This window comes from Symphalangus syndactylus, chromosome 14, assembly GCF_028878055.3.
Source record: "Symphalangus syndactylus isolate Jambi chromosome 14, NHGRI_mSymSyn1-v2.1_pri, whole genome shotgun sequence".
NCBI lineage: Eukaryota > Metazoa > Chordata > Mammalia > Primates > Hylobatidae > Symphalangus > Symphalangus syndactylus.
Genome location: NC_072436.2, coordinates 103,830,927 through 103,856,329, shown reverse-complemented (window position 1 = coordinate 103,856,329; position 25,403 = coordinate 103,830,927). Strand labels below are relative to the sequence as shown.

Here is a 25,403-nt window from a genome sequence, read left to right as displayed (position 1 = left end):
TTCTGCCTGTCTTTGCATTTGCTGTTCCAACTGACTGGAATGGCAGCTCACTCCTTCCTCTCCTTTAGGATTCTTCTCAAATATTTCCGTGATGTGTTTGTCGATCACCTCATTTAATACTAACGCGCTCCCACTCCCTATTGTCCTTCCTTGTTTTATTTTCTTTTATAGCACTACCCCGCGTCTGCTGTACTACGTATTTAAAAGTTTGTTTCCTGTTTCTCTCCCTTAATTAGGATGCGCCAAAAAAGAGGACTTCTGGGGCATACGGTGACACGTGCATGTACTCTATGAGAACAGAAATGAAAATTCCAATACCACTGGTGTTCAAAACACTCATACCACAAGGTCAGGACCAAGGAAAGCCACTCTCCGATCTGATGATGTGATCGTTATACCACGTCAATAAAATCAGAGGATCGCCTACATCGTAAGAAAGGCCAGAGAATACAACGTTCAATTCGAAACTTTTCTTTTGTAAACAGCAGTGGAAACCAGCGTGGGAAGCGCACCGAACACATGCTTCAGAGGCTGGGATCTCGGTCCTGGACGCCCGCGCTCCACGCAGCGCGGAAGCCGCGGGGCAGTCAGCTTAGCCACATTCGGGACTCTCCACGCCTGATCCCTTTCCCCTGAGCCCGCTGCCGTTACCTTGGTGCCTCCGAGCCGTAACACTTCCTCCAGGGAGAACCCATTCTTGGCTTCACTAGTATCATCCTCGTCCGGATCTTCTACTGCCTCCTCCGGACGCCAAGGCCGCTTGGCATGGAACTCCAAAAGCTCCTTGGCTGCCGCCATGGCTGGCAGAGCATACGCGCGTGAAACTCAGCCTATTTCCGCTCTGCTCGTGGCGTAATTCCTGTCGGGGCGTGTCTTCTCCCGGAAATGGCCTAAGCCCCAGCTCCTAGCGGAGCGAGCCAGCTTGCGAAGTTCAGCATGAGTGTACTGGTGAGGTCAGGTTTGGGGCCGTTGTGTGCCGTGGGGCGCGCAGGTAAGCTTCAGTCCCCTCGAAGCCCGGTTGCCGTGGAAACCGCGTGGGGCGCCTTCCTCAGCTCTTCAGTTGAGGGTACCGGGGGATCAAGGGCTCGGGGGCTCACTTCCACCTTGAAGGTGCCCTGGGATGGAAACGGGTCCGGTACAAACGCAATAGGGCTGCGTAGTCGTGGGCAAGTGGGTGCTGTCTCTGCGCCCCGCGGGCGTGCTAAGCACAGTAGCCTGCGGTCTGCGGTGGGGCGAGGTTAAGGGTTCACGAAGCCGTTTTGAAAACGCTCAGGCGGCTTGCGCTCGTGAATGTTCAGATTTATTATGGGGTCTGTTTAATTCGTATTTTTCGCAGCCATTCCTTCTATTTGGAGAGGGAAATACTTCAGCTCCGGGAATGAGCCTGCAGAAAACCCGGTGACGCCGATGCTGCGACATCTTATTTACAAAATAAAGTCTACTGGTCCCATCACTGTGGCCGAGTACATGAAGGAGGTGTTGACTAATCCAGCCAAGGTATGGGTGGGGTAGCCCGAGGACTAGGCCCTCTCAAGCCGATTTGCGAGGTGCAAGCCAGGAGGGAGAAGCCCGAAGGTCCTCAGCCCAGGCAGTGGGGGTGCCTCCCAGGGGAAGAGCCATTTCTGAGGACCTGGGGACAGATAATTTGTCAGTTGGTCAGGGCTGGCTCACGTTAGAGGCAGTGCCAATAAAGAGGAGAGGACACGGTCCAAGGGTGTTTAGGAGACAGAGTGTAGCTGATTGGATTTATGATGCGGGAAGGATGACTTTCCTACTTGTCTGATGGTAGGTGGTGTGGATTCATTGCTCTGGGAGAAGGAATGCAGGAGGAGGAAGGGTGGAGAGTTCAGGCTGGTATATGAATTTGAAGTGTGTGGGACTCTTAGGTGGAAATCTCCAACAGGCAACTGGAAATAGGAATTACTGCCTGGAAAGTCGTCTGTGTTGGAATGGCTTCAGCTGGCATTGGAGACGTGGGTTTTCTCACATGTGCAGTTGAGAATGCAGTCTGGGTCTTCACTGTTCAAGGATTAGGCACAATCACCGCTTTCTGACCCACATTTCCTTGTCTGTTCTACAGAGCCATTTGGTGAAAGCGTATAGTCCTTTATTTTAGAATATTTCATCTTTTGCTGGGTTGAAATATGACCTCTGTGGAATTCTGGGGTTGGTTTGGCCATTGCTGTTGGATATGGTGGTGTGACTCAAGTGTCGAGGTTTACCCAAGGCCGGTATCTTTCTTTCAATGCCGGTGGGCAGGGCTGCAAGATAGGTGGCTTAGACTAGTGTGGTGGGTGCTAGAAATAGAAGAGGGTGGTTTAGAAAAGGACTGACAGATTTGCCGATGGATTGAGTGTTGGAACGGAGGAATCAAGGCTGATTCGTAGTTTTAGCTTGAGCAGTTGGGTGATGATGGTAGCTTTTATTGAGATTAAGACAGACAGGACCAGGTTTGGAGGAGTACTGGGGAGAGGGCCTACACCAGGAGCTGCATTTTATACATATTTTGTTAGCAGTGACATGCAGGTGGAGATAGAAAGTAGGCAATTCGCTATAAGAGTCTGGCGTTCAGGGCTGGACGTGGTGGCTCACGCCTGTAATCCTAGCACTTTGGGAGGCCAAGGTGGGTGGATCACGAGGTCAGGAGTTTGAGACCAGCCTGACCAACATGGTGAAACCCCGTCTCTACTAAAAATACAAAAATTAGCCGGGCATGGTGGCTTGTGCCTGTAATCACAGCTAGTCAGGAGGCAGGAGAATTGCTTGAACCCGGGACGCAGAGGTTGCAGTGAGCCGAGATTTCGTCATTGCACTCCAGCCTGGGCAACAGAGTGAGACTCTGTCTCAAAAAAAAAAAAATAAAAAAGAGCCTGGTGTTCAGAAGAAAGACTGGGCAGGCATATATACATTTGCTCGTCATCAGCATATAGGTCATATTTAAAGCCAAGGAACCAGGGAAAACATACTGAGAGAGGAAGTTTTCCCAGCATTGAGAGTAGGGGTACCTCTAAATAATTTAGAGGTTCTTAACCTAGGGACCCTTTAATAGAAATCAGGGGTTTCATGAAGCTGGATGGAAAAAATATTATACCTTTATTTTCACTAACTTTCCACTGAAATTTAGCATTTCTTCAATTATGAACATACGCAGCAACCAGTAGCATCAGCAATACTTGTGACTTTGTCATCTGTGGAAATCACTGGTATTTCCTTATCACACTACAGTGATCACATGCATCTCAGAATTTCATCGTGCTCATCCTTACTTCAAAATGTTGTTAATTATTGGGTCTTTGGCTTGATTATGGGCTTTTTTGTTTGTTTGCTTTTTGAGACAGAGTCTCATTCTGTCACCCAGGCTGGAGTGCAGTAGTGCAATCTTGGCTCACTGCAACCTCCACCTCCCAGGTTCAAAGGATTCTTGTGCCTCAGCCTCCCGAGTAGCTGGGATTACAGGTGTATGCTTCCATGCCTGGCTAGGTTTTTTGTATTTTCAATGGAGATAGGGTTTTGCCTTGTTGGCCAGGCTGGTCTTAAACTCCTGGCCTCATATGATCCGCCTGTCTCAGCCTCCCAAAGTGCTGGGATTACAGGTATGAGCCACTGTGCCTGGCCTGATTGTATTTTTTTAATACACTAGTAAAGAAGTGTATATATCACATTTTTTAAAACATTTGATACACATTTTTCAGTTATTTCTTTGTGGTTCTGTGCATTTAAAAACACTCTGTGAAGGGGTCTATAGGCGTCACTGGACTACCACAGTGGTTCATAACACAAAAAAGTGTAAATACCCCTATAATGTTTCCTTATGAATGGAACTAGAAAGCCTAGAAGGAGAGATGTGGTGTGGATTGAAAAAATGTTTTTAAAAATGAGAGTGACTTGATTTATTTTGAATGCTGAAGGGGGAAAGTTGAAGCTGGAAGAGAGAGGGGGACGGCTAAAAGGACCCAGGGGAGTTGTATGAGGAATGGCAGTCCAGAGCACAGGCGGAGGGATTAGGTTTGGATAAGAGGAGAAGGGGAAGGCATTTCATTCTTGGAGTCCCCAGATTAGGTTAGAGGCCAGGTGGGGATGGGAAGCTGAGGAAGTTGTATTTTAGAACATTCTTTAATTCCGGAGTGAGACTGGGGCCCATGTCACCTGTACTAAGGTGGTAGAATAGGAGCTTGAGAAGCATAAGAAATTTTTAACACAATTCTTGAGTGTTTCTTGAAGGTTAGGCATCGTGCTAAAACTTGGGATATGAAGATAAATAAGGCATAATCTTCTGCAAACAACTATACTTTGTGGTGAAGAACATAGACAAATAAGCTCAGAAAAGGTGGCACTAGATTTGGCCTTAGGTTGGAGGGCTGGAGGAGGTCAGCTAGGTGGCATTTGAGCAGATTCTGACGATGAGTATAAGACTGCCAGGGAGGGTTGAAAAGGGAGAAGGGTGAGGATTTGCAGTGGCATGGATGTCTGGACAAGCAAGGCCAATAAGAAAGAAAACAAAGAAGCCTTTTTCCGGAGATAGAATATTCATATAGAAAAGTTCATAAATCACAAGTTTACAGCTCAATGAATTTTCACAAAGCAAATGCTCCCATGTAACCAGCACCCAGATCAAGAAACAGAACATCACCAGCAGGCAGGGCCCATATGTGAGACAGAAAGTGTTAGAATTTGGAGAGGAGGCTGGAGGAGTAGGCAGGGTCTTGCTGTGTTGGGTGCGGGAGCTGGGAGGGGAAGAAGGGTCTGGCGTGCAGAGATGGATGTTACATGACTTCTGCCTTTACGGTCAAGTTGTAATTGTTTTTCTACCAGTTTTGTAAAATGACTGTTACTTTGTAAAATTTGGGTAAAGATACCATGTTTCCCTTGCTTATTTTATTTTATTTTATTTATGTTACGTTACGTTACGTTATTTTTTGAGACGGAGTCTCACTCTGTCACCCAGGGTGGAGTGCAGTGGCGCTATCTCGGCTCACTGCAAGCTCTGCCTCCCGGGTTCACACCATTCTCCTGCCTCAGCCTCCCAAGTAGCTGGGACTACAGGCACCCTCCACCACGCCTGGCTAATTTTTTTGTATTGTTTTTAGTAGAGACGGGGTTTCACCATGTTAGCCAGGATGGTCTGAATCTCCTGACCTCGTGATCCGCCCGTCTCGGCCTCCCAAAGTGCTGGGATTACAGGCATGAGCCACTGCGCCTGGCTCCCCTTGCTTATTTAGAGGAGAGAACTTTCTTACTAAATAATTATTTCATTTTTACATTATTTAAGATTTTGGAGGGGTATTTTAAAAAGGCTTATTTGAAAATTAATTTTGTTTCTTCATTTTCTCTTTTTACTCAGGGTTATTATGTGTGCCGTGACATGCTAGGTGAAAAAGGAGATTTCATTACTTCACCTGAAATAAGTCAAATCTTTGGGGAGGTAATATCCAATGTAAAGTATGAATGAAGCTAATATAAACATTTGAGAGCAGATCAAATTGTATTATTCTGTAGTAGTGTTCTACAGCTTTTTTTGTGATTCATCAAAAGTTTTAACTTTATAGTAGTTTATGTACTGAGGGAATAGAGAGGCAGTGGAGGGGAGTAAAATGGTAGAGAGAATATTTGAAAAGTTTATACTCCACTGTAGGAAGGGAAATGGAGAGATAAGAGGGACAAAGACAAAGAGAAGGAAAGGAGGGGGTCATAAAGAGGACAGAAAAAGGAGAATCAGATGAAATAAGAGAATGGAAGAAGGGGCTGGGCGCAGTGGCTCACGCCTGTAATCCCAGCACTTTGGGAGGCCGAGGCGGCCGGAGTACGAGGTCAGGAGATCAAGACCATCCTGGCTAACACGGTGAAACCCAGTCTGTACTAAAAAAAAAAAATACAAAAAATTAGCCGGGCCTGGTGGCGGGCACCTGTAGTCCCAGCTACTTGGGAGGCTGAGGCAGGAGCATGGTGTGAACTCGGGAGGCGGAGCTTGCAGTGAGCCGAGATCGAGCCACTGCACTCCAGCCTGGGGGACAGAGCGAGACTCCGTCTAAAAAACAAAACAAAACAAAAAAAGAATGGAAGAAGGAAGAGAGACAAAAGAAGTAGTGTGGTAGAGTGCCCAGGAAGGAAGAGAGAAAAGATAAAGAGCGTTGAAGAATTAGTGGAATTAAGATAAGCTCTAAAGCTCCCAGTCATGATTTTAGCCATAGTTACAGTAAGAGTCTTCTTTTACTTATCTATTTTTTGAGCCAGGGTTTTGCTCTTATTGCCCAGGCTGGAGTGCAGTGGCGCAATCTTGGCTCACCGCAACCTCCGCTTCCCGGGTTCAATTGATTCTCCTGCCTCAGCCTCCCGAGTAGCTGCGATTACAGGCATGTGCCACCACTCCTGGCTAATTTTGTATTTTTAGTAGAGACAGAGTTTCTCCATGTTGGTCAGGCTGGTCTTGAACTCCCGACCTCAGGTGGTCCACCCGTCTCAGCCTCCCAAAGTGCTGGGATTACAGGCGTGAGCCACCACGCCCAGCCAAGTCTTCCTTTAATAAACAGAATTCTAGTTCATTTCCACTAAGTACCTTCTATGAATTTAGAAATAGGAAATAGTGTATAAGAGGAAGCAGAATGTGGGTATTGAAAAACATTAGTTATTATAAGAGTCATGTAATTGTTGAAATCATAGAAATATGAAGAAATGGCATAATCACATTTCATCTGTTTATTTGTTTTCAAATACTAATACCTTTCTGCTAGTGATATCCTCTTATCTATGTCATGGGACCTTTTATAGCAGAGGCTGCCTTATTTTTTCCTATTAATCTTCCTAAATGGTGTATGTTATGATATAGTCCCAGGAAGTTCCTATGTGTACATGTACATATGTATTAAATAACATACATATGGCTATACACATTATGCTTTTTGGCATGTAGTGCATATTTATGTGGAATTTTATATTGTGGTATACTTTTATACTTTATAATACTTTAATATGTGTTTTTTTTTTCCCTTTTCACAGCTACTAGGGATTTGGTTCATTAGTGAATGGATGGCCACTGGAAAAAGCACAGCTTTCCAGCTGGTGGAACTGGGCCCAGGTAGGGGAACCCTCGTGGGAGATATTTTGAGGGTAGGTAATAAAAGAATGTCTTTTAGTCTCATGTAAGTGAATTTTAGTACTTCTGAGTGTGCAAACCATGTTGATTTCATTGGTTTTCAGTTCCTTAATTTCATATTTCTCAGCTAAAATATAATGTCAGAATAATGTAATCAGTCATTACTTACTGTTGTCTGTAAGCTTAAAAAATGGAAGCGGGGGAGAATATGAAAGCTAAAAATAGGAAACATTTAGAAGACATATGGGAGAGTGTATTTGTTTTCTCAGGAAGGAAACTTTTTAATTTTATAAAAAGTTTAGGCCAGGCGTGGTGGCTCAATCCTATCACTTTGAGAGGCCAGGGTGGGCGGATCACGAGGTCAGGAGTTTGAGACCAGCCTGACCAACATAGTGAAACCCCGCCTCTAGTAAAAATACAAAAATTAGCCGGGCATGGTGGCGCACATCTGTAATCCCGCTACTCAGGAGGCTGAGGCAGGAGAATCGCTTGAACCCAGGAGGCAGAGGTTGCAGTGAGCTGAGATTGCGCCATTGCATTCCAGCCTGGTGACAGAGCGAGACTCCATCTCAAAAAAAAAAAAAAAAAAGTTTAGGCTGGGCAAAGTGGCTCATGCCTGTAATTCTAGCACTTTGGGAGGCCAAGGTGGGAGGATTGCTTGAGGCCAAGAGTTCAAGACCAACCTGGCCAACAAAGCAAGACCTCGTCTCTTTTTATATTAAAAAAAAAAGCAGAAGGCATAAAGCAAAAGATTAATAATTTCATTTCTTACATTAAAATTAAAAACTTCGGCCGGGCGCAGTGGCTCACGCTTGTAATCCCAGCACTTTGGGAGGCCGAGGCGGGTGGATCACGAGGTCAGGAGATCGAGACCACGGTGAAACCCCGTCTCTACTAAAAAATACAAAAAATTAGCCGGGCGCGGTGGCGGGCGCCTGTAGTCCCAGCTACTCGGAGGCTGAGGCAGGAGAATGGCGTGAACCCGGGAGGCGGAGCTTGCAGTGAGCCGAGATTGCGCCACTGCACTCCAGCCCGGGCGACAGAGCAAGACTCTGTCTCAAAAAAAAAAAAAAAAAAAAAAAATTAAAAACTTCTTGCTCCACAAATAAACTAGCAGCTTTTTGTTCTTCAAAGACCCCATTAAGAGTGATTAGACAAGCCACAGAGTGGGAGAAGTTATTTGTAACACGTAACCAACAGAGAACTAGTAGTTAGAATTATTTTTTTTTATTTATTTTTTTTTATTATACTTTAGGGTTTTAGGGTACATGTGCACAATGTGCAGGTTTGTAACATATGTATCCATGTGCCATGTTGATTTCCTGCACCCATTAACTCGTCATTTAGCATTAGGTGTATCTCCTAATGCTGTCCCACCCCCCTCCCCCCACCCCACAACAGTCCCCGGAGCGTGATGTTCCCCTTCCTGTGTCCATGAGTTCTCATTGTTCAATTCCCACCTATGAGTGAGAACATGCGGTGTTTGGTTTTTTGTCCTTGTGATAGTTTACTGAGAATGATGTTTTCCAGTTTCATCCATGTCCCTACAAAGGACACGAACTCATCATTTTTTATGGCTGCATAGTATTCCATGGTGTATATGTGCCACATTTTCTTAATCCAGTCTATCGTTGTTGGACATTTGGGTTGGTTCCAACTCTTTGCTATTGTGAATAGTGCCGCAATAAACATACGTGTGCATGTGTCTTTATAGCAGCATGATTTATAGTCCTTTGGGTATATACCCAGTAATGGGATGGCTGGGTCAAATGGTATTTCTAGTTCTAGATCCCTGAGGAATCGCCACACTGACTTCCACAATGGTTGAACTAGTTTACAGTCCCACCAACAGTGTAAAAGTGTTCCTATTTCTCCACATCCTCTCCAGCACCTGTTGTTTCCTGATTTTTTAATGATGGCCATTCTAACTGGTGTGAGATGGTATCTCATTGTGGTTTTGATTTGCATTTCTCTGATGGCCAGTGATGAGGAGCATTTCTTCATGTGTTTTTTGGCTGCATAAATGTCTTCTTTTGAGAAGTGTCTGTTCATGTCCTCTGCCCACTTTTTGATGGGGTTGTTTGTTTTTTTCTTGTAAATTTGTTTGAGTTCATTGTAGATTCTGGATATTAGCCCTTTGTCAGATGAGTAGGTTGCAAAAATTTTCTCCCATTGCGTAGGTTGCCTGTTCACTCTGATGATAGTTTCTTTTGCTGTGCAGAAGCTCTTTAGTTTAATGAGATCCCATTTGTCGATTTTGGCTTTTGTTGCCATTGCTTTTGGTGTTTTAGACATGAAGTCCTTGCCCACGCCTATGTCCTGAATGGTATTGCCTAGGTTTTCTTGTAGGATTTTAATGGTTTTAGGTCTAACATGTAAGTCTTTAATCCATCTTGAATTAATTTTTGTATAAGGTGTAAGGAAGGGATCCAGTTGCAGCTTTCTACATATGGCTAGCCAGTTTTCCCAGCACCATTTATTAAATAGGGAATCCTTTCCCCATTTCTTGTTTTTGTCAGGTTTGTCAAAGATCAGATAGTTGTAGCTATGCGGCATCATTTCTGAGGGCTCTGTTCTGTTCCATTGATCTATGTCTCTGTTGTGGTACCAGTACCATGCTGTTTTGGTTACTGTAGCCTTGTAGTATAGTTTAAAGTCAGGTAGTGTGATGCCTCCAGCTTTGTTCTTTTGGCTTAGGATTGACTTGGCGATGCGGGCTCTTTTTTGGTTCCATATGAACTTGAAAGTAGTTTTTTCCAATTCTGTGAAAAAAGTCATTGGTAGCTTGATGGGGATGGCATTGAATCTATAAATTACCTTGGGCAGTATGGCCATTTTCACGATATTGATTCTTCCAACCCATGAGCATGGAATGTTCTTCCATTTGTTTGTATCCTCTTTTATTTCACTGAGCAGTGGTTTGTAGTTCTCCTTGAAGAGGTCCTTCACATCCCTTGTAAGTTGGATTCCTAGGTATTTTATTCTCTTTGAAGCAATTGTGAATGGGAGTTCACTCATGATTTGGCTCTCTGTTTGTCTGTTATTGGTGTACAAGAATGCTTGTGATTTTTGTACATTAATTTTGTATCCTGAGACTTTGCTGAAGTTGCTAATCAGCTTAAGGAGATTTTGGGCTGAGACAATGGGGTTTTCTAGATATACAATCATGTCATCTGCAAACAGGCACAATTTGACTTCCTCTTTTCCTAATTGAATACCCTTTATTTCCTTCTCCTGCCTGATTGCTCTGGCCAGAACTTCCAGCACTATGTTGAATAGGAGTGGTGAGAGAGGGCATCCCTGTCTTGTGCCAGTTTTCAGAGGGAATGCTTCCAGTTTTTGCCCATTCAGTATGATATTGGCTGTGGGTTTGTTGTAGATAGCTCTTATTATTTTGAGATACGTCCCATCAATACCTAATTTATTGAGAGTTTTTAGCATGAAGGGTTGTTGAATTTTGTCAAAGGCCTTTTCTGCATCTATTGAGATAATCATGTGGTTTTTGTCTTTGGTTCTGTTTATATGCTGGATTACATTTATTGATTTGCGTATGTTGAACCAGCCTTGCATCCCAGGGATGAAGCCCACTTGATCATGGTGGATAAGCTTTTTGATGTGCTGCTGGATTCGGTTTGCCAGTATTTTATTGAGGATTTTTGCATCAATTTTCATCAAGGATATTGGTCTGAAATTCTCTTTTTTGGTTATGTCTCTGCCAGGTTTTGGTATCAGGACGATGCTGGCTTCGTAAAATGTGTTAGGGAGGATTCCCTCTTTTTCTATCGATTGGAATAGTTTCAGAAGGAATGGTACCAGTTCCTCCTTGTACCTCTGGTAGAATTCAGCTGTGAATCCATCAGGTCCTGGACTCTTTTTGGTTGGTAAGCTATTGATTATTGCCACAATTTCAGAACCTGTTATTGGTCTATTCAGAGATTCAACTTCTTCCTGGTTTAGTCTTGGGAGGGTGTATTTGTCGAGGAATTTATCCATTTCTTCTAGATTTTCTAGTTTATTTGCATAGACGTGTTTGTAGTATTCTCTGATGGTAGATTGTATTTCTGTGGGATCGGTGGTGATATCCCCTTTTTCGTTTTTTATTGCATCTATTTGGTTCTTCTCTCTTTTCTTCTTTATTAGTCTTGCTAGCGGTCCATCAATTTTGTTGATCTTTTCAAAAAACCAGCTCCTGGATTCATTAATTTTTTGAAGGGTTTTTTGTGTCTCTATTTCCTTCAGTTCTGCTCTGATTTTAGTTATTTCTAGCCTTCTGCTAGCTTTTGAATGTGTTTGCTCTTGCTTTTCTAGTTCTTTTAATTGTGATGTTAGGGTGTCAATTTTGGATCTTTCCTGCTTTCTCTTGTGGGCATTTAGTGCTATAAATTTCCCTCTACACACTGCTTTGAACGTGTCCCAGAGATTCTGGTATGTTGTGTCTTTGTTCTCGTTGGTTTCAAAGAACATCTTTATTTCTGCCTTCATTTCATTATGTACCCAATAGTCATTCAGGAGCAGGTTGTTCAGTTTCCATGTAGTTGAGCGGTTTTGACTGAGTTTCTTAATCCTGAGTTCTAGTTTGATTGCACTGTGGTCTGAGAGACAGTTTGTTATAATCTCTGTTCTTTTACATTTGCTGAGAAGAGCTTTACTTCTAACTATGTGGTCAGTTTTGGAATAGGTGTGGTGTGGTGCTGAAAAAAAAGTATATTCTGTTGATTTGGGGTGGAGAGTTCTGTAGATGTCTATTAGGTCCACTTTATGTAGAGCTGAGTTCAATTCCTGGATATCCTTGTTAACTTTCTGTCTTGTTGATCTGTCTAATGCTGACAGTGGGGTGTTAAAATCTCCCATTATTGTGTGGGAGTTTAAGTCCCTTTGTAGGTCACTCAGGACTTGCTTTATGAATCTGGATGCTCCTGTGTTGGGTGCATATATATTTGGGATAGTTAGCTCTTCTTGTTGAATTGATCCCTTTACCATTATGTAATGGCCTTCTTTGTCTCTTTTGATCTTTGTTGGTTTAAAGTCTATTTTATCAGAGACTAGGATTGCAACCCCTGCCTTTTTTTGTTTTCCAGTTGCTTGATAGATCTTCCTCCGTCCCTTTATTTTGAGTCTATGTGTGTCTCTGCACGTGAGATGGGTTTCCTGAATACAGCACACTGATGGGTCCTGACTCCTTATCCAGTTTGCCAGTCTGTGTCTTTTGATTGGAGCATTTAGCCCATTTACATTTAACGTTAATATTGTTATGTGTGAATCTGATCCTGTCATTATGATGTTAGTTGGTTATTTTGCTCGTTAGTTGCTATAGTTTCTTCCTAGCCTCAATGGTCTTTACAATTTGGCATGTTTTTGCAGGGGCTGGTACTGGTTGTTCCTTTCCATGTTTAGTGCTTCCTTCAGGAGCTCTTTTAGGGCAGGCCTGGTGGTGACAAAATCACTCAGCGTTTGCTTGTCTGTAAAGTATTTTATTTCTCCTTCACTTATGAAGCTTAGTTTGGCGGGATAGGAAATTCTGGGTTGAAAATTCTTTTCTTTAAGAATGTTGAATATCGGCCCCCACTCTCTTCTGGCTTGTAGAGTTTCTGCTGAGAGATCAGCTGTTAGTCTGATGGGCTTCCCTTTGTGGGTAACCCGACCTTTCTCTCTGGCTGCCCTAGAATTATTTAAATAACTCCTTTAAGTCAGTAAGAAGACAAAATCAGGCCAAAGATGTGAACAAGTCCATTCATAAAAGAGGAAAATACAAACGGCTAAAAAAGCAAAAAAAAAAAAAAGATTAGTCTTATTGGTAGTCAGGGAGATGAAAGTTAAAATCACAATGAGATACTACTGTAACCCTCGCCAGATTAGAAAAAAAGCTAAAAGTCTGTCAACAGCAAGTATTGGTGAAGATGTGGATATGTGGAACAATGGAAACTCTCATATACTGCTTGTAAGAGTATAATTTAGTACATCCTTTTTTCTTTTGGTTTTTTTTTTTTTTTTTTTTTTTGAGACAGAGTCTCACTTTGTCTCTCAGGCTAGAGTGCAGTGGTACGATCTTGGCTCACTGCAACCTCTGCCTCCTAGGTTCAAGCGATTCTTGTGCCTCAGCCTCCTGAATAGCTGGGATAATAGGCATGGATCACCATGCCCGGCTAATTTTTTTATTTTTAGTAGAGAAGGGGTTTTACCATGCTGGCCAGGCTGATCTTGAACTCTTGGCCTCAAGTGGTCCGCCTGCCTCGGCCTCCCAGAGTGCTGGGATTACAGGCATGAGCCACCATACCCAGCCTTGTACAACAACTTTGAGAAGCTATTGGCCATTATCTATTAACATCAAAGTTTCTTATATTGTATGACCCAGCAATTTTACTGCTAGTGATACACCCTAGAGAAACTGTGTATATGTGTACCAGGAGACACATACAAGAAGATAGCAGCATTGTATAAAATAGCGGAAAACAAACAACACAAATGCCTATCAGGTGGGTAAATGAATCAGTTAATTGTGGTATAGTCATACAGTGGAATATGAAGTACTGCAAGAATGCGTGAAATCACAGTGGAATATAACAGTATTCAACATGAAACAAGATGTGTGAAAGTAGCAGTTTGCAAAAGAGTTCATATCATATGATTGTATTTATATAAAATCCAAAAAATAGTCAACATTAAACAATATATATTTGGTGATAAAAATATATTTAGTAACATTTATAAAGAAAAGTCAGGGTATTATTAACTCAAGATTCAAAATGGTGGCGACTTCCAAGGGTAGAGGGAGTCCACAGGGGCATTGGAGATAAGGTCATGTCCCATTTCTTTAACCAGATGGTAGATATTCTCTCTTGTATCATTCTTTCCATCAGTCTATGTACTATTTTATGAAAACGCTAAAAAGGAGGACAGTTGTTTATAGTACCTGATAAGTAATAGTATTTATTAAACTTCTGTAGTTTTTAGTATTTTGGAACTCATTAGTCTTTTTGAGTTTATTTTATATGTACCTGGCAATTCAATGTAAAAAACAAACATGGCTGGGCGCGGTGGCCCATGCCTATAATCCCAGCACTTTGGGAGTCCAAGGCTCCCAAAGTTCAAGATCAGCTTGGGCAACATGGTGAAACTCCATCTCTACAAAAAATACAAAAATTACCCAGGCGTGGTAGCATGGGTCTGTGGTCGAAGCTAGTCGGGGGGCTGAGGTGGGAGGATTGCTTGAGTCCAGGAGGTTGAGGCTGCAGTGAGCTGTGATTATGCCTCTGAGTGACAAAGTGAGACCCTGTCTCAAAAAAAAAAACCCAAAAAACACCAACACATAATATAAATTTAAATTTCTTGATGCTTTATGGTTTTTGCTTTAAATTAGAAATTGAAGGATTTAAAAAATATATAAACATATGACAAATAAGAATCTTGATTATTTGGGTGAAGAAAGAAAACAAAATCACGAATTTAAATTTCCAGGGCTCTATTTTATGTTTTTCAGCAAGGTCATTTGAATATAAAATATTTAGTAAGGACCTCAAATCATATTTTCTTGTTCAAGTACTTTAAAGGTCAATTCCAGAGCCCTTAAAATGTATGATGGATGCTTTTCCAGACGGAGTCATAAGAACTCCGAAAAAGCCAAAGAATTTAAAGGGTTGTAAAGCAAATAGCCAGAGAAGTGTCAGACCTGTTTTATTTTTGATGTTACCTTCTGAAGGAATTTCTCCTGGGAAGTTTTTCCATTTGTATTTCGATCTCAAAACTAAATTTGGAAAAATCATCTTGTTCATATTATCAGTCTGGATGTGCATATTCATATCTCAAAAGTATTAATTGGAGGCAGATCACCAGTAAAAATTAAATTCAAATGAGAATGTTGATACACTTTATGCTTTTGCTATTGAATTTTTAGCCTTAAAAGATTAGTAAAATATTAGTATTTTCCTTTTTCCCTTGCATGTTTACAACAGCGAAAAAATGTGTAGCTAAATATAGATTGAAAATGTGGCAGACCCCCGAGTTAAGCAGTCAGGTTTTCAGTACCATTCAGATTTGGTTCTTTGAGGTTAGAGTTCTCATCATGTCAAAGATGAGATTATTTCCTAGACCTAGAGACATTATCAAATCAAGGCTATCTACATTTTATTTCTTTGGTCTTTTTTTAGACTCCGTAATCTGAATCATTGTTTTTATCAGATGCCAAATCTTTTATTTTCATTTGTTAATCATAATTTATCATTAGGAAACCAAATTGTGCATTGTTCATTTCTTATTTAGATTATGCTTAATAACTAGTAGGTTATGATTCTTATAGACTGCTGGAGAGTGGCTTGGGTAAGGAACACATCTCTCTGAAATATTACTTCTATTGTGACATGACTAAATCATTGATGTAAATGATTAGGAAACTTAAAACCTACTTAACACATTGTATTTTTTTTTCTTCTTTCGGTATTTAGGTGTTCACTCAACTTGGATCTGTGCTGAAAAATTGTGACATTTCAGTACATCTGGTAGAGGTAAGCCAAAAATTAAGTGAGATTCAAGCATTGACACTGACTGAAGAGAAGGTCCCGTTAGAGCGAAATGCTGGATCCCCAGTATATATGAAAGGTGTCACTAAGTCTGGGATTCCAGTTTCCTGGTACCGAGATCTGCACGATGTTCCAAAAGGTAATTACCTTTATGTGGATTAATGAAAGAATTTTGATCACAGCCCTCACAGTATTGATGGAACTGTAACTTTTTACAGCCATATAATAGATTGAGTTACTGCTGCCAAGTCCCTTATCCATAGAGAGTAGCCTACTTTTCTCTAGAAAAGAGCATCGTAATAGAAAATAAAGTTGCCTGACATTAAGTAGTAGTTTATTTCATGGAGGTTTGTAAAATCCCAAACAAAATGTAAATCTCCATTGTTCTTTGGAGTATTTCCCTATAGCTAGGGTCGTACCGATGACGGAGCAGCCCGAGGCAGCCGGGGCTGATGGAAGCAGTGTTAGTAGGTGGGTTTAGTTCAGTTATAGAGTCTTTTAAAAAATCCTTACTTGCCTAAAGACAAGCAAGGTGTGCGGGAAAATCCCTGTACTAGTCAGGAATACTGACTAGTATTGACTAGTTTGAGTCTTGACTCAAAGCCAAAGTGGGGGTACGATCTTGGGCAAGGGATCTCAAGCCATTCCTGCCTCAGCCTTCTCAGGCTGAGAAGCCCGATTTTATGAAATCAAATTCCCTTCCAGCTAACAACTCTGACTTCTAATTTCTTTCAAGCCTTGTGATGAATAAAAGATTTAACTGCTGTTTCAGGTATTTCCATATTCTGACCCCATTTATGTGTAAAATAAGAATAGTAATAATTGTTCTTTTATATGTTCTGCAGTGTAAGTTTTCCATGAAGAGGTAGATAATTCTGTGGTAGTGATGATTATGGAGGAAGTAGGCATTTTCTTTTTTACAGTTAATGTTCAAAAGAATTAATTCCTGTAAAATGTGGAAACATTATTTGTTTTCCTCTTTTTAAATAGGATACAGCTTTTATCTTGCACATGAATTTTTTGATGTTCTTCCTGTGCATAAATTTCAGGTATTGAGGGGGGAAAAAAGTCATGTCTATAATTGAATACAAAAGGCATTGTGTTGCCAATGTTTTTGGTGTTTATTCAGTATACAAATTTTACTTGTTGAGATTATTTTTAACTATTATTTGGAATTCTGGTACACATAATTCAAAAGCAAAAAATGAAATATTAATGAGAATTGTTAGTTCTCCTGGGATAATTATTAAGAATTCTTAATTCTTCTGATTTGAAGAAGTAAGGGAATGAAAAATGGTAAGATGGTAACTGGCTATGGTGCAATGAAGGATTTACTTAAGCAAAAAAATTTTTTTTTTTTTTTAAAGAGATAGGGTATTGCTATGTTGCCCAGGCTGGTCTTGAACTCCAGGGCTCAAGTGTTCATCCTGCCTCAGCATCCCAAGGAGCTGGGACTACAGGTGTGCACCACTGCACCCAGCCAACCTTAGCACATTTTAAAAAATTATAGATTAAAATTTTTTGGGCCAGGCATGGTGGCTTACACATATAATCTCAGCACTTTGGGAGGCCGAGGTGTGTGAATCACTTGAGATCAGGAGTTCAATACCAGCCTGGCCAACATGATGAAACCCTGTGTCTACTAAAAATACAAAAATTATCTGGGCTTGGTGGCATGTGCCTGTACTTCCCAGCTACTAGGGAGGCTGAGGCATGAGAATCGCTTGAACCCAGGAGGCGGAGGTTGCAAGGAGCTGAGATTGCACCACTGCACTCCAGCTTGGGCAGCAAAGCGAGACCTTGTCTCAAAAAAATAAACAAAACTTTTCTTCATTCTTTCTGTGAGGAGATTTAAGATTTGGTGATAATGTATATGTACTGGTAATTTGTAAGGAGAAGAGCAGCTCTCATGATCCTGTAGTAATTTGTTAATAAAGCTTCTGGCTATTCCTCCTGAGTCTATTTCTGTTTTTTGTGTACTTTCCATGCTGCTCATTTTATCTTCCACAGCATCATCTCTGTTGTTGTTTCTTTTGCATCGATTGGTCTACTCATTGTTCAAAGGCGATGAAGTAGTGAATTTAAGTAATTTTAAATAGTAAGTGCTCTGTAAATGTTAGTTACTTATGGTAAGAGGAGAAAAAGCTATTTTTGGTAGAAGCAATGTAGAGAACAAACTTGCAAAAATTTGTTTTTATGTGTTATTTTGTGTTTAGAAAACACCACAGGGATGGCGAGAAGTATTTGTTGACATTGATCCACAGGTTTCTGATAAACTGAGGTTTGTTTTGGCACCTTCTGCCACCCCAGCAGAAGCCTTCATACAAGTAAGAATATGCTTTTTTAAGTTTCTTTTATAGCGCTCATAGAGTCTTCAAAGTCTTATTTTCTGAGTTACTACTTTAGAGTTTTAGAGTTCCTTTACAGGAAGAGTTGCTAGTAGCATACGAGGTGCTTTTTATTGACAGTGAAAGTGCACAGGAGCTAGAGGCAGGAGCATGGGTTAAAGTCATTTCTTAAGTGTGTGACCTTAACGTCATGTAGTAAGAGAAAGTAAGTAACCGCTTACTCAGCCAAGTCTCTTACTTTCACTGCTTATCTCAGTTTCATGTCAAATGGTAATGGTATTGTCCACAGGAAGAGTTTACATCTGTGAAAGCAATGTAGTACAGACTATAGTAAATTAACAATAACAGCTGACGTTTGTTGAGTACTTTGTGTTACTCTGTTTTCTCATTTAATTCTCAAAGCAACTGTATTAGGTAGGTTCTATTATTATCCTTCTTTGGGCTACAGCATGGCTTTTATCCCATGCTTCCACACAGATCTCAATTTGATTCATCCAGAATGGTAGAATTACTACTGCTTTCTGTTGATCTCAAGGAATCATCGCAAGAGCCTGTCTGTCATGGCTTGTTTAAAGGTACAAAAAATCCCTGTACTTCTCAGGAACGTCCAGGCTTCAGATTGCCTCTTTTTTTTTAGTCCTTTTTTTCCAGCTCAGAAGATGATTTCTACTTTCTGGACCTTAACTGAGAACTTCCTACTCAGAAATTATCAGTTTTAAAAGCACAAGAGCTTTTAAACTTAAATTTATGAATTAAGTTTTCTTTGTTAAGTATAAATTTAAATGTCAGACTGAACACTTGTGAACACCTATTTTTTCATATTATAGCAACCTAAGTTTACCTGAATGACAAATTCATAGAACTACCAAGAACTAACCTCCTGGCCCTGGGATTTCATTTAGTTCTTGACCTAATTAGTATTCCCTTAGGAAGGGAGGGAGCGAATATTCTCTTTCACTTGAATGAGATGAATGGTAATACATGTCATCTTGAAGAGTAGCCTAAGATAGTAAGAATGTCAGCATGATCAGCATGTGCACTGATGCCTGATGAGGCTGACTTCATGGTTTTTATGGTTAAGCCACGGTAATTTGATTGCACTATTAGCTAAATGGTTTATTATATTTAATCCTCACAACAAACCTACAATATCTATAAGGAAGAAAACAACTCAGAAAGTTTAAGTAACTTGTCTACCAGTAAGCATAGGAAGAGCTGAGATTTAACTTCATCTGACTCTATGCCTGTTACCATGGGCAGACATCAGGGCAGGTCATTACTGCATTTCTATAATAAGGTGTTAGGAAGGAGTAAAGTTAATGTATGTTTTCATAATGAAGGGAAAGAAATACCACATTTTCAATCAGATCAGGAAGTAGTGAAATTTCGTATATACTAGTCAGGTTGACAAGTGTTAATACTTAGTGTGATTTCGCTTTTTAAGCTAGTACACACTTATTGTGGCCCCTTAAAGTGGACATTTTGGGGTAATAATGGTTTCAATACATTGGCACTAGTTTACAAGCCAACGTTTCTTGATGTAGGGCATATCATTGGGATACTTTCTGGCACAACAGAGGGCATGATAATATAATTGTCTAATAGGGTCTGCTTTGTGTTATTGGATTTATACCATTTGTTCTTTCAGCACAATATTTTCATTGACTGTTATGTGCCTGGCACTGTTCTAGGCAGACAAAAAAATCCCTTTCCCATGCTTTCAACCTAGAGGAATGTGTTTATATGATTTGTGATATAAAAGTAATTTTACATTAAATAAAATGATAATGCTCTAGGCCATCTGCGGGGATTGGGAGGGCATTTGCCTTTTTATAAAAGAGATTAAAATGTCTTTGTAAATCAAGTGGATAGCATCAAAGAACTAAGGAGTTTTGTATAATAAAAAGGGAGTCAGGTGAAAAGTTGAATGTAGAGAACATACTCAAGAATTTATTTTTATTAAAACTAAGAAATGCTCATTGAGGAAAAACCTGAAAAACCCTAAGGAAGTAATTCTTTTGAATGATGCATTTTGACTCTTGCAATGATCCCTTTACCAGCATGACGAAACAAGGGATCATGTTGAAGTGTGTCCTGATGCTGGTGTTATCATTGAGGAACTTTCTCAACGCATTGCATTAACTGGAGGTGCTGCACTGGTTGCCGATTATGGTCATGAGGGAACAAAGACAGATACCTTGAGAGTATGTATAATTCAGTAACATGATTTATCAGAATTTCAGTGTTAGATCTGAAGCCCATTGAAGAGCTTTGATTTCCACAGTGCCTGGTATTGTTGTATTACATTATTTTATAGTTAACATTAATTCATGTTATTGTAATTCCCCTTAACCCTAGTTGTTACTGCTAACACTGAGTGTACTGTCCAGCCCTCTAACAGGATCTGAATTGTATACATTCTTCCTTAGTTGTAGAACCTACGTTTACATAAATCCAAATAAGTAGCTTAATAATACAAATGGAAAGATTTTCTTCACATTCTTAAACCTATCTGTACTCCCCTTCACTCAAGAAAAATTTTGGTACTTCTTTGCAGATTTGAACTACCTACTGTAATCGTTCTAGCTTTTTCTATCATATTTTCAACATTTTTCCTTTCCAGATGCATTCTTTTACAGTTCCTAAACATCCTTTATGATCTTTGAATATGATCAATTCTATTCAATATACTTTAATTGAAAAACATTTAACTAAATGCTCTTAGTCATTTTCTAGGTCTGTGGTTCTTAATTTCTAACTTTATTCTATCTAAAAATAACCTGCAGAGTTTGTTGAAAATACTCATTCTCTAGCCTCACCTCCAGGATTCTGACTGAACCAGGTCTTGTTAGAGGCAGTAATATATTCTCAGGTGATTTTTTTTTTTTTAAGTAATTTCAACTTTTATTTTAGATTTAAGGGGTACATGAGGCAGATTTGTTATTTGTTACATGGGTATATTGCATTGACTCTGAGGTTTGGGGTACAAGTGAGCCTGTCACCCAGGTGGCAAGCATAGTACTTAGTAGATAGATTTTCAGCCCTTGTTCCCCTCCTCCTGTCTCCCCTCTAGTAGTCACCAGTGTTTGTTCCCGTATGTTCACGTGTACCCAGTGTTTAGCTCTTACTGAGATGTACATGTGGTATTTGGTTTTGTCCCTGCATTAATTCACTTAGGATAATGGCCTCCAGCTATGTCTACGTTGCTGAAAAGGATGTGATTTCATTTTTTTTATGGCTGTGTAGTAGTTTGTAGTGTATCTCAGGTGATTGTGATGCATGGTTGATGCATATACTTCGTAAAACAGTGCCTAGGTGTTCCCTGCCTAGAGAATTAATGAGAGCTCTATTCTGTCACCTCAAGCATTAATGTAAATATTAAATAACTTTGATAGCATTTCTTTAATCTTAATAACCATAAAAGGGCAAAAATCTGATTTCTTTATGTTCAAGGGGTTTTGTGGCCACAAGCTTCATGATGTCTTAATTGCCCCAGGAACAGCAGATCTAACAGCTGATGTGGACTTCAGTTATTTGCGAAGAATGGCACAGGGAAAAGTAGCCTCTCTGGGCCCAATAAAACAACACACATTTTTAAAAAATATGGGTATTGATGTCCGGCTAAAGGTAAGGTTTATTTTATTTCACTGTTATTAAGTACTTTCATAGTATTTCAAAAATTACTTTAAATAGTATGTTCACCTGGCCTTAATGCCCTTGTAGTTAGCCAATCCTTGGTATTCCAGTCTTTTCAGGTAGTATCGGATTTAGTAACTAGTCTGGTAAGTTTTATGCGTCTCCATGTGAGGTAGCATTAAGACTTCCAAATAGTGTTTTTGTTTGTTAAGAAAACTGCGTTTATGGGTATGAATTTTCTAACTGTTCTTCTGAGGACACCCAAACCTTACTGTAGATCAAACCCCCTGGGGATATTTGTTAAAAATGCAAACCCTTAGGTTTGTTTCACACCAACCTACATTTTTAATAAGTACTCTATGATTCTCAGGCAGGTAATCAGAAGTCACATTTTGAGCGCTGCTTTATTGGAATATTTGAGTCATTAGTATTGCTGCATTAACTAGGAATCCTGTTTTCTGGTTATTTTTGCTAAGAATTTTTTTCTTTTCAGGTTCTTTTAGATAAATCAAATGAGCCTTCAGTGAGGCAGCAGTTACTTCAAGGATATGATATGTTAATGAATCCAAAGAAGATGGGAGAGAGATTTAACTTTTTTGCCTTGCTACCTCATCAGAGACTTCAAGGTGGAAGACATCGGAGGAATGCACGTCAGTCAAAACCCTTTGCATCCCTTGTAGCTGGGTTTAGTGAACTTGCTTGGCAGTGATATTTCAGCTTGGACATTTTACCGTTCAGTCGGCCCAAGAAATCAAAATAAAGGAAACATATTTCATACACTGCAGGTAACAAAAGTCAAAGTATTTTATCTTTTCACAGCAAGAACAAACAGTCCATGTTACATATAATACAACCAAAATTATAGAACTTTTAGGGTTGTGACTGGCTTTGGTGCAAATGTGTGCTCAAGCTAATAAGTTATTGTGAAACTGAGTTTCCTTTAACTTATAAAGCTAGTTGCCATATTTCTATTTTATTTTAAAAACTAAACATGCGGCCAGGCGCAGTGGCTCATGCCTATAATCCCAGCACTTTGGGAGGCTGAGGTGGGCATATCACCTGAGGTCAGCAGTTAACGACCAGCCTGACCAAAATGGAGAAACCCCGTCTCTACTAAAAATACAAAACTAGCCGGGCATGTAATCCCAGCTACTCAGGAGGCTGAGACAGGAGAATCACTTGAACCTGGGAGGTGGAGGTTGCGTTGTGCTGAGATCGTGCCACTGCACTCCAGCCCGCGCAACAAGAGCAAAACTCCCTCTCAAAAAAAAAGAAGTAAACATGGGCACTGATTGTTTTAATAAAAATGGGAAATAGACTAAATGGCTATTCACAGAAAACTGATAAAATGTGTTACTTTTTTAAATGAGCTAGGGCAATATGTTTTGACATAGAAAACTCTAAGATTTAGTAAGTGAAAAAAAGTAGGATGCAAGAGTTTTTGTAGTTGATTCCATTTTTGTTGAAGGAGAAAAACGAAATAAATACAAGTAATTTCATAGAAACTAATACACTAGTGTACACTGGTTTCCTGTGATATGTACTTGCATACAAAGTAAGGAATGAATGCACAATTTTCCCAATTTGGAAGCGAGTCTGAGGGGCAGGGAGTGGCTGGGTATTTGAATTTTTTACATTGTACATCTGTGAATTTTTTTTTAAATTATAAAGGTTGCGGTAAGAAACAGTAAATCTTGACATGTAGTTCAAATATGAGTTGGAGACCAGCCTGGCCAACAGGGTGAAACCCCATCTCTACTAAAAATACAAAAATTAGCCTGGTGTGGTGGTGGGCGCCTGTGATCCCAGCTACTCACGAGGCTGAGGCAGAAGAATCGCTTGAACCCGGGAGGCGGAGGCTGCAGTGAGGCGAGATTGCTCCGTTGCACTCTAGCCTGGGCGATAGAGACACACACACACACACACACTGCCTAGGAGGAATAATTTTCAGATAAATGTCAAGTTTTAGTTCTGTATTATGTTTTCATTTTTTGGTTTTTAGAAGCTGTGTGTTAATACTGGAAACACAGAGTTAGAGAATTATTAATTAGCAACACAGATTTACAAGGGAGATTAAAGTGAAAGAATACTTTCCCTTGATGTCTTGAATTTACGGCTTAACTGTATCAGAAGTTCATTGGCAGAGTGATGAACTGTTGCTTTTTATTGCTGCTTCTGCTTAACAGGAGTAGCATTCTATCCACACTACATGGCCGTGTCATGTAGCCTTTGAATGTGGCCCAACACAAATTTGTAAGCTTTTTTTTGCAATTTTTTTTTTCAAGCTCATTAGCTATCATTAGTGTTGGTGTATTTTATGTGTGGCGCAAGACAGTTCTTCCGATGTGGCTAGGACCTAAAAGATCAGACACCCCTGCACTAAAGTAAAGGAAGACGGAGGCCTTGCTTTTCAGATGCTGCCCAGCCTCGGGCTACTCCTAGTTGTTCTTATTCTATATTCCTGTATTTGTTTTTCTTTTTTCAAAGACTTGGTTGGGAGAATTTTTGAAAGATGAAAACGTCCATAGTTGGCTCCTCTCAGATATGTTAGAAAGTTTTTATAATTAAGGGGCTAGAGTCAGGCAATGCCTTATATCTTAACACCTAGAAAGTTTGATATTAGGTTTTTAACTTTTTAAAGGCTTCTGGTAGTATAACAGTTGGATAATCTGGTGGTAGTTTCTGAAAAAGTTATAGTTACAATACTTCAAACTTTACAAGAAATGAGACCTCCAGATAATCACCTCAAATTTAGTATAAAATTATAAAATGAGCTTTTTTTTTTATTTTTGACAGGTTAAAAAAAATCAGTGTTTTTAAATATAGCATTAGTTCCATTTACAAATACTGTTTCCAAAATAGTTCTTTTACCAAGGTCTGGTAAAATAACACAACCAGGTAAAACTTTTCTTTGGATACTTCTACTAGAAATAGGCTCAGGTTTTCACATGGAAAAGTATGGTGATAGGAAATACGTTTTATTATCAAGCTTCCAGTATATTTACAAAAAGCTGGATGTAACCAAAAAAATATTAAAAATGTACTGAACAGTCATAGACTACTTTGTACATTATCAAATGTTTCTAGCAATTACTTCTTATACAAACACGACTTAAAGACAAAAAGTTATGCAGGTTATACAGTATCTAGAGTAATTATTCAACTCCAGATTCTCTGACAGTGCCTTTACAAAATTTTTAGAAAACTTCTTAGGCATTTAACAACAAATACAAAGAGTGCAATTAATTTCATGGCTTGTAAAGTTTGATTATGTAAGTATAGCAAACATCATTCCAGTTAATTTTCACCTTACGTAGTAAAACCACAGTAGATTGATTGCCTAGCGACTCAGAAGTATTCCATTTTGTGTGTGTTGATATAAACAGACTTTGGTGAAACTGGGAAGTCATCCTCTATCACAAGGAAAATAACATTTCTACAAAAAAAAATTTTTTTTTTTTTGAAAATTAATTTGGTTTAATCTTTGAAGCTTCTGTGGAAGGACAAATTACCAAGAGGGGAATGTTTCCTGGAGGTATTTATGGGTAGATAGTACAGCATAATGGTTGGGAGGGCTAAGGGTAAGATTAGAGCCATACTACTGGTCTCAAATACTACTAACTGTTTGAAATTTGGCAGTAGGTTAACCTCCCCTTGCCTCAGTTTTCTTATCTTTAAGATGGAGCTCACAATGACTTAACACTATGGCTGCTGTGAGAGTAAACTAAAACATAAAAGAGCTTAGGACATAGGAGTACTGCATACTGTTTGCTACTATTCTTTCAAGATATTTTTAGTCTAGACAGGAGACTAGCT

The 25,403-nt window shown here is 39.9% G+C and overlaps 2 protein-coding genes across 10 annotated transcripts in view; one reads left to right on the top strand and one right to left on the bottom strand.

Annotated features, from left to right (window-relative positions):
• The window catches only part of CEBPZ (CCAAT enhancer binding protein zeta), a 28,832-nt gene extending 27,944 nt beyond the window's left edge, over nucleotides 1-888 (bottom strand). The window contains exon 1 of the mRNA XM_055243663.2: nucleotides 652-888. Within this exon, the coding sequence (XP_055099638.1) occupies nucleotides 652-798 (147 nt within the window). The 5' untranslated portion in view covers nucleotides 799-888. The remainder of the gene's footprint in view (nucleotides 1-651) is intronic.
• On the top strand, nucleotides 864-23,096 carry NDUFAF7 (NADH:ubiquinone oxidoreductase complex assembly factor 7). 9 transcript variants are annotated; one of them, XM_055243671.2, is made up of 10 exons: nucleotides 864-991; nucleotides 1,337-1,497; nucleotides 5,342-5,422; nucleotides 6,994-7,104; nucleotides 15,529-15,742; nucleotides 16,594-16,652; nucleotides 17,820-17,930; nucleotides 20,012-20,155; nucleotides 21,405-21,578; nucleotides 22,081-23,096. In XM_055243671.2, the coding sequence occupies exons 1-10, from the start codon at nucleotides 937-939 to the stop codon at nucleotides 22,294-22,296; spliced, it is 1,326 nt and encodes a 441-aa protein (XP_055099646.1). In that variant the 5' UTR covers nucleotides 864-936; the 3' UTR covers nucleotides 22,297-23,096. The 9 variants fall into 9 exon arrangements, with proteins under 9 accessions (XP_055099646.1, XP_055099648.1, XP_055099654.1 ...); XM_055243673.2 differs by having other exon boundaries at nucleotides 867-991; nucleotides 22,204-23,096; XM_055243675.2 differs by lacking the exon at nucleotides 864-991 and adding an exon at nucleotides 1,002-1,066 and having other exon boundaries at nucleotides 22,081-22,381.
• Nucleotides 23,097-25,403: the final 2,307 nt, after the last annotated feature.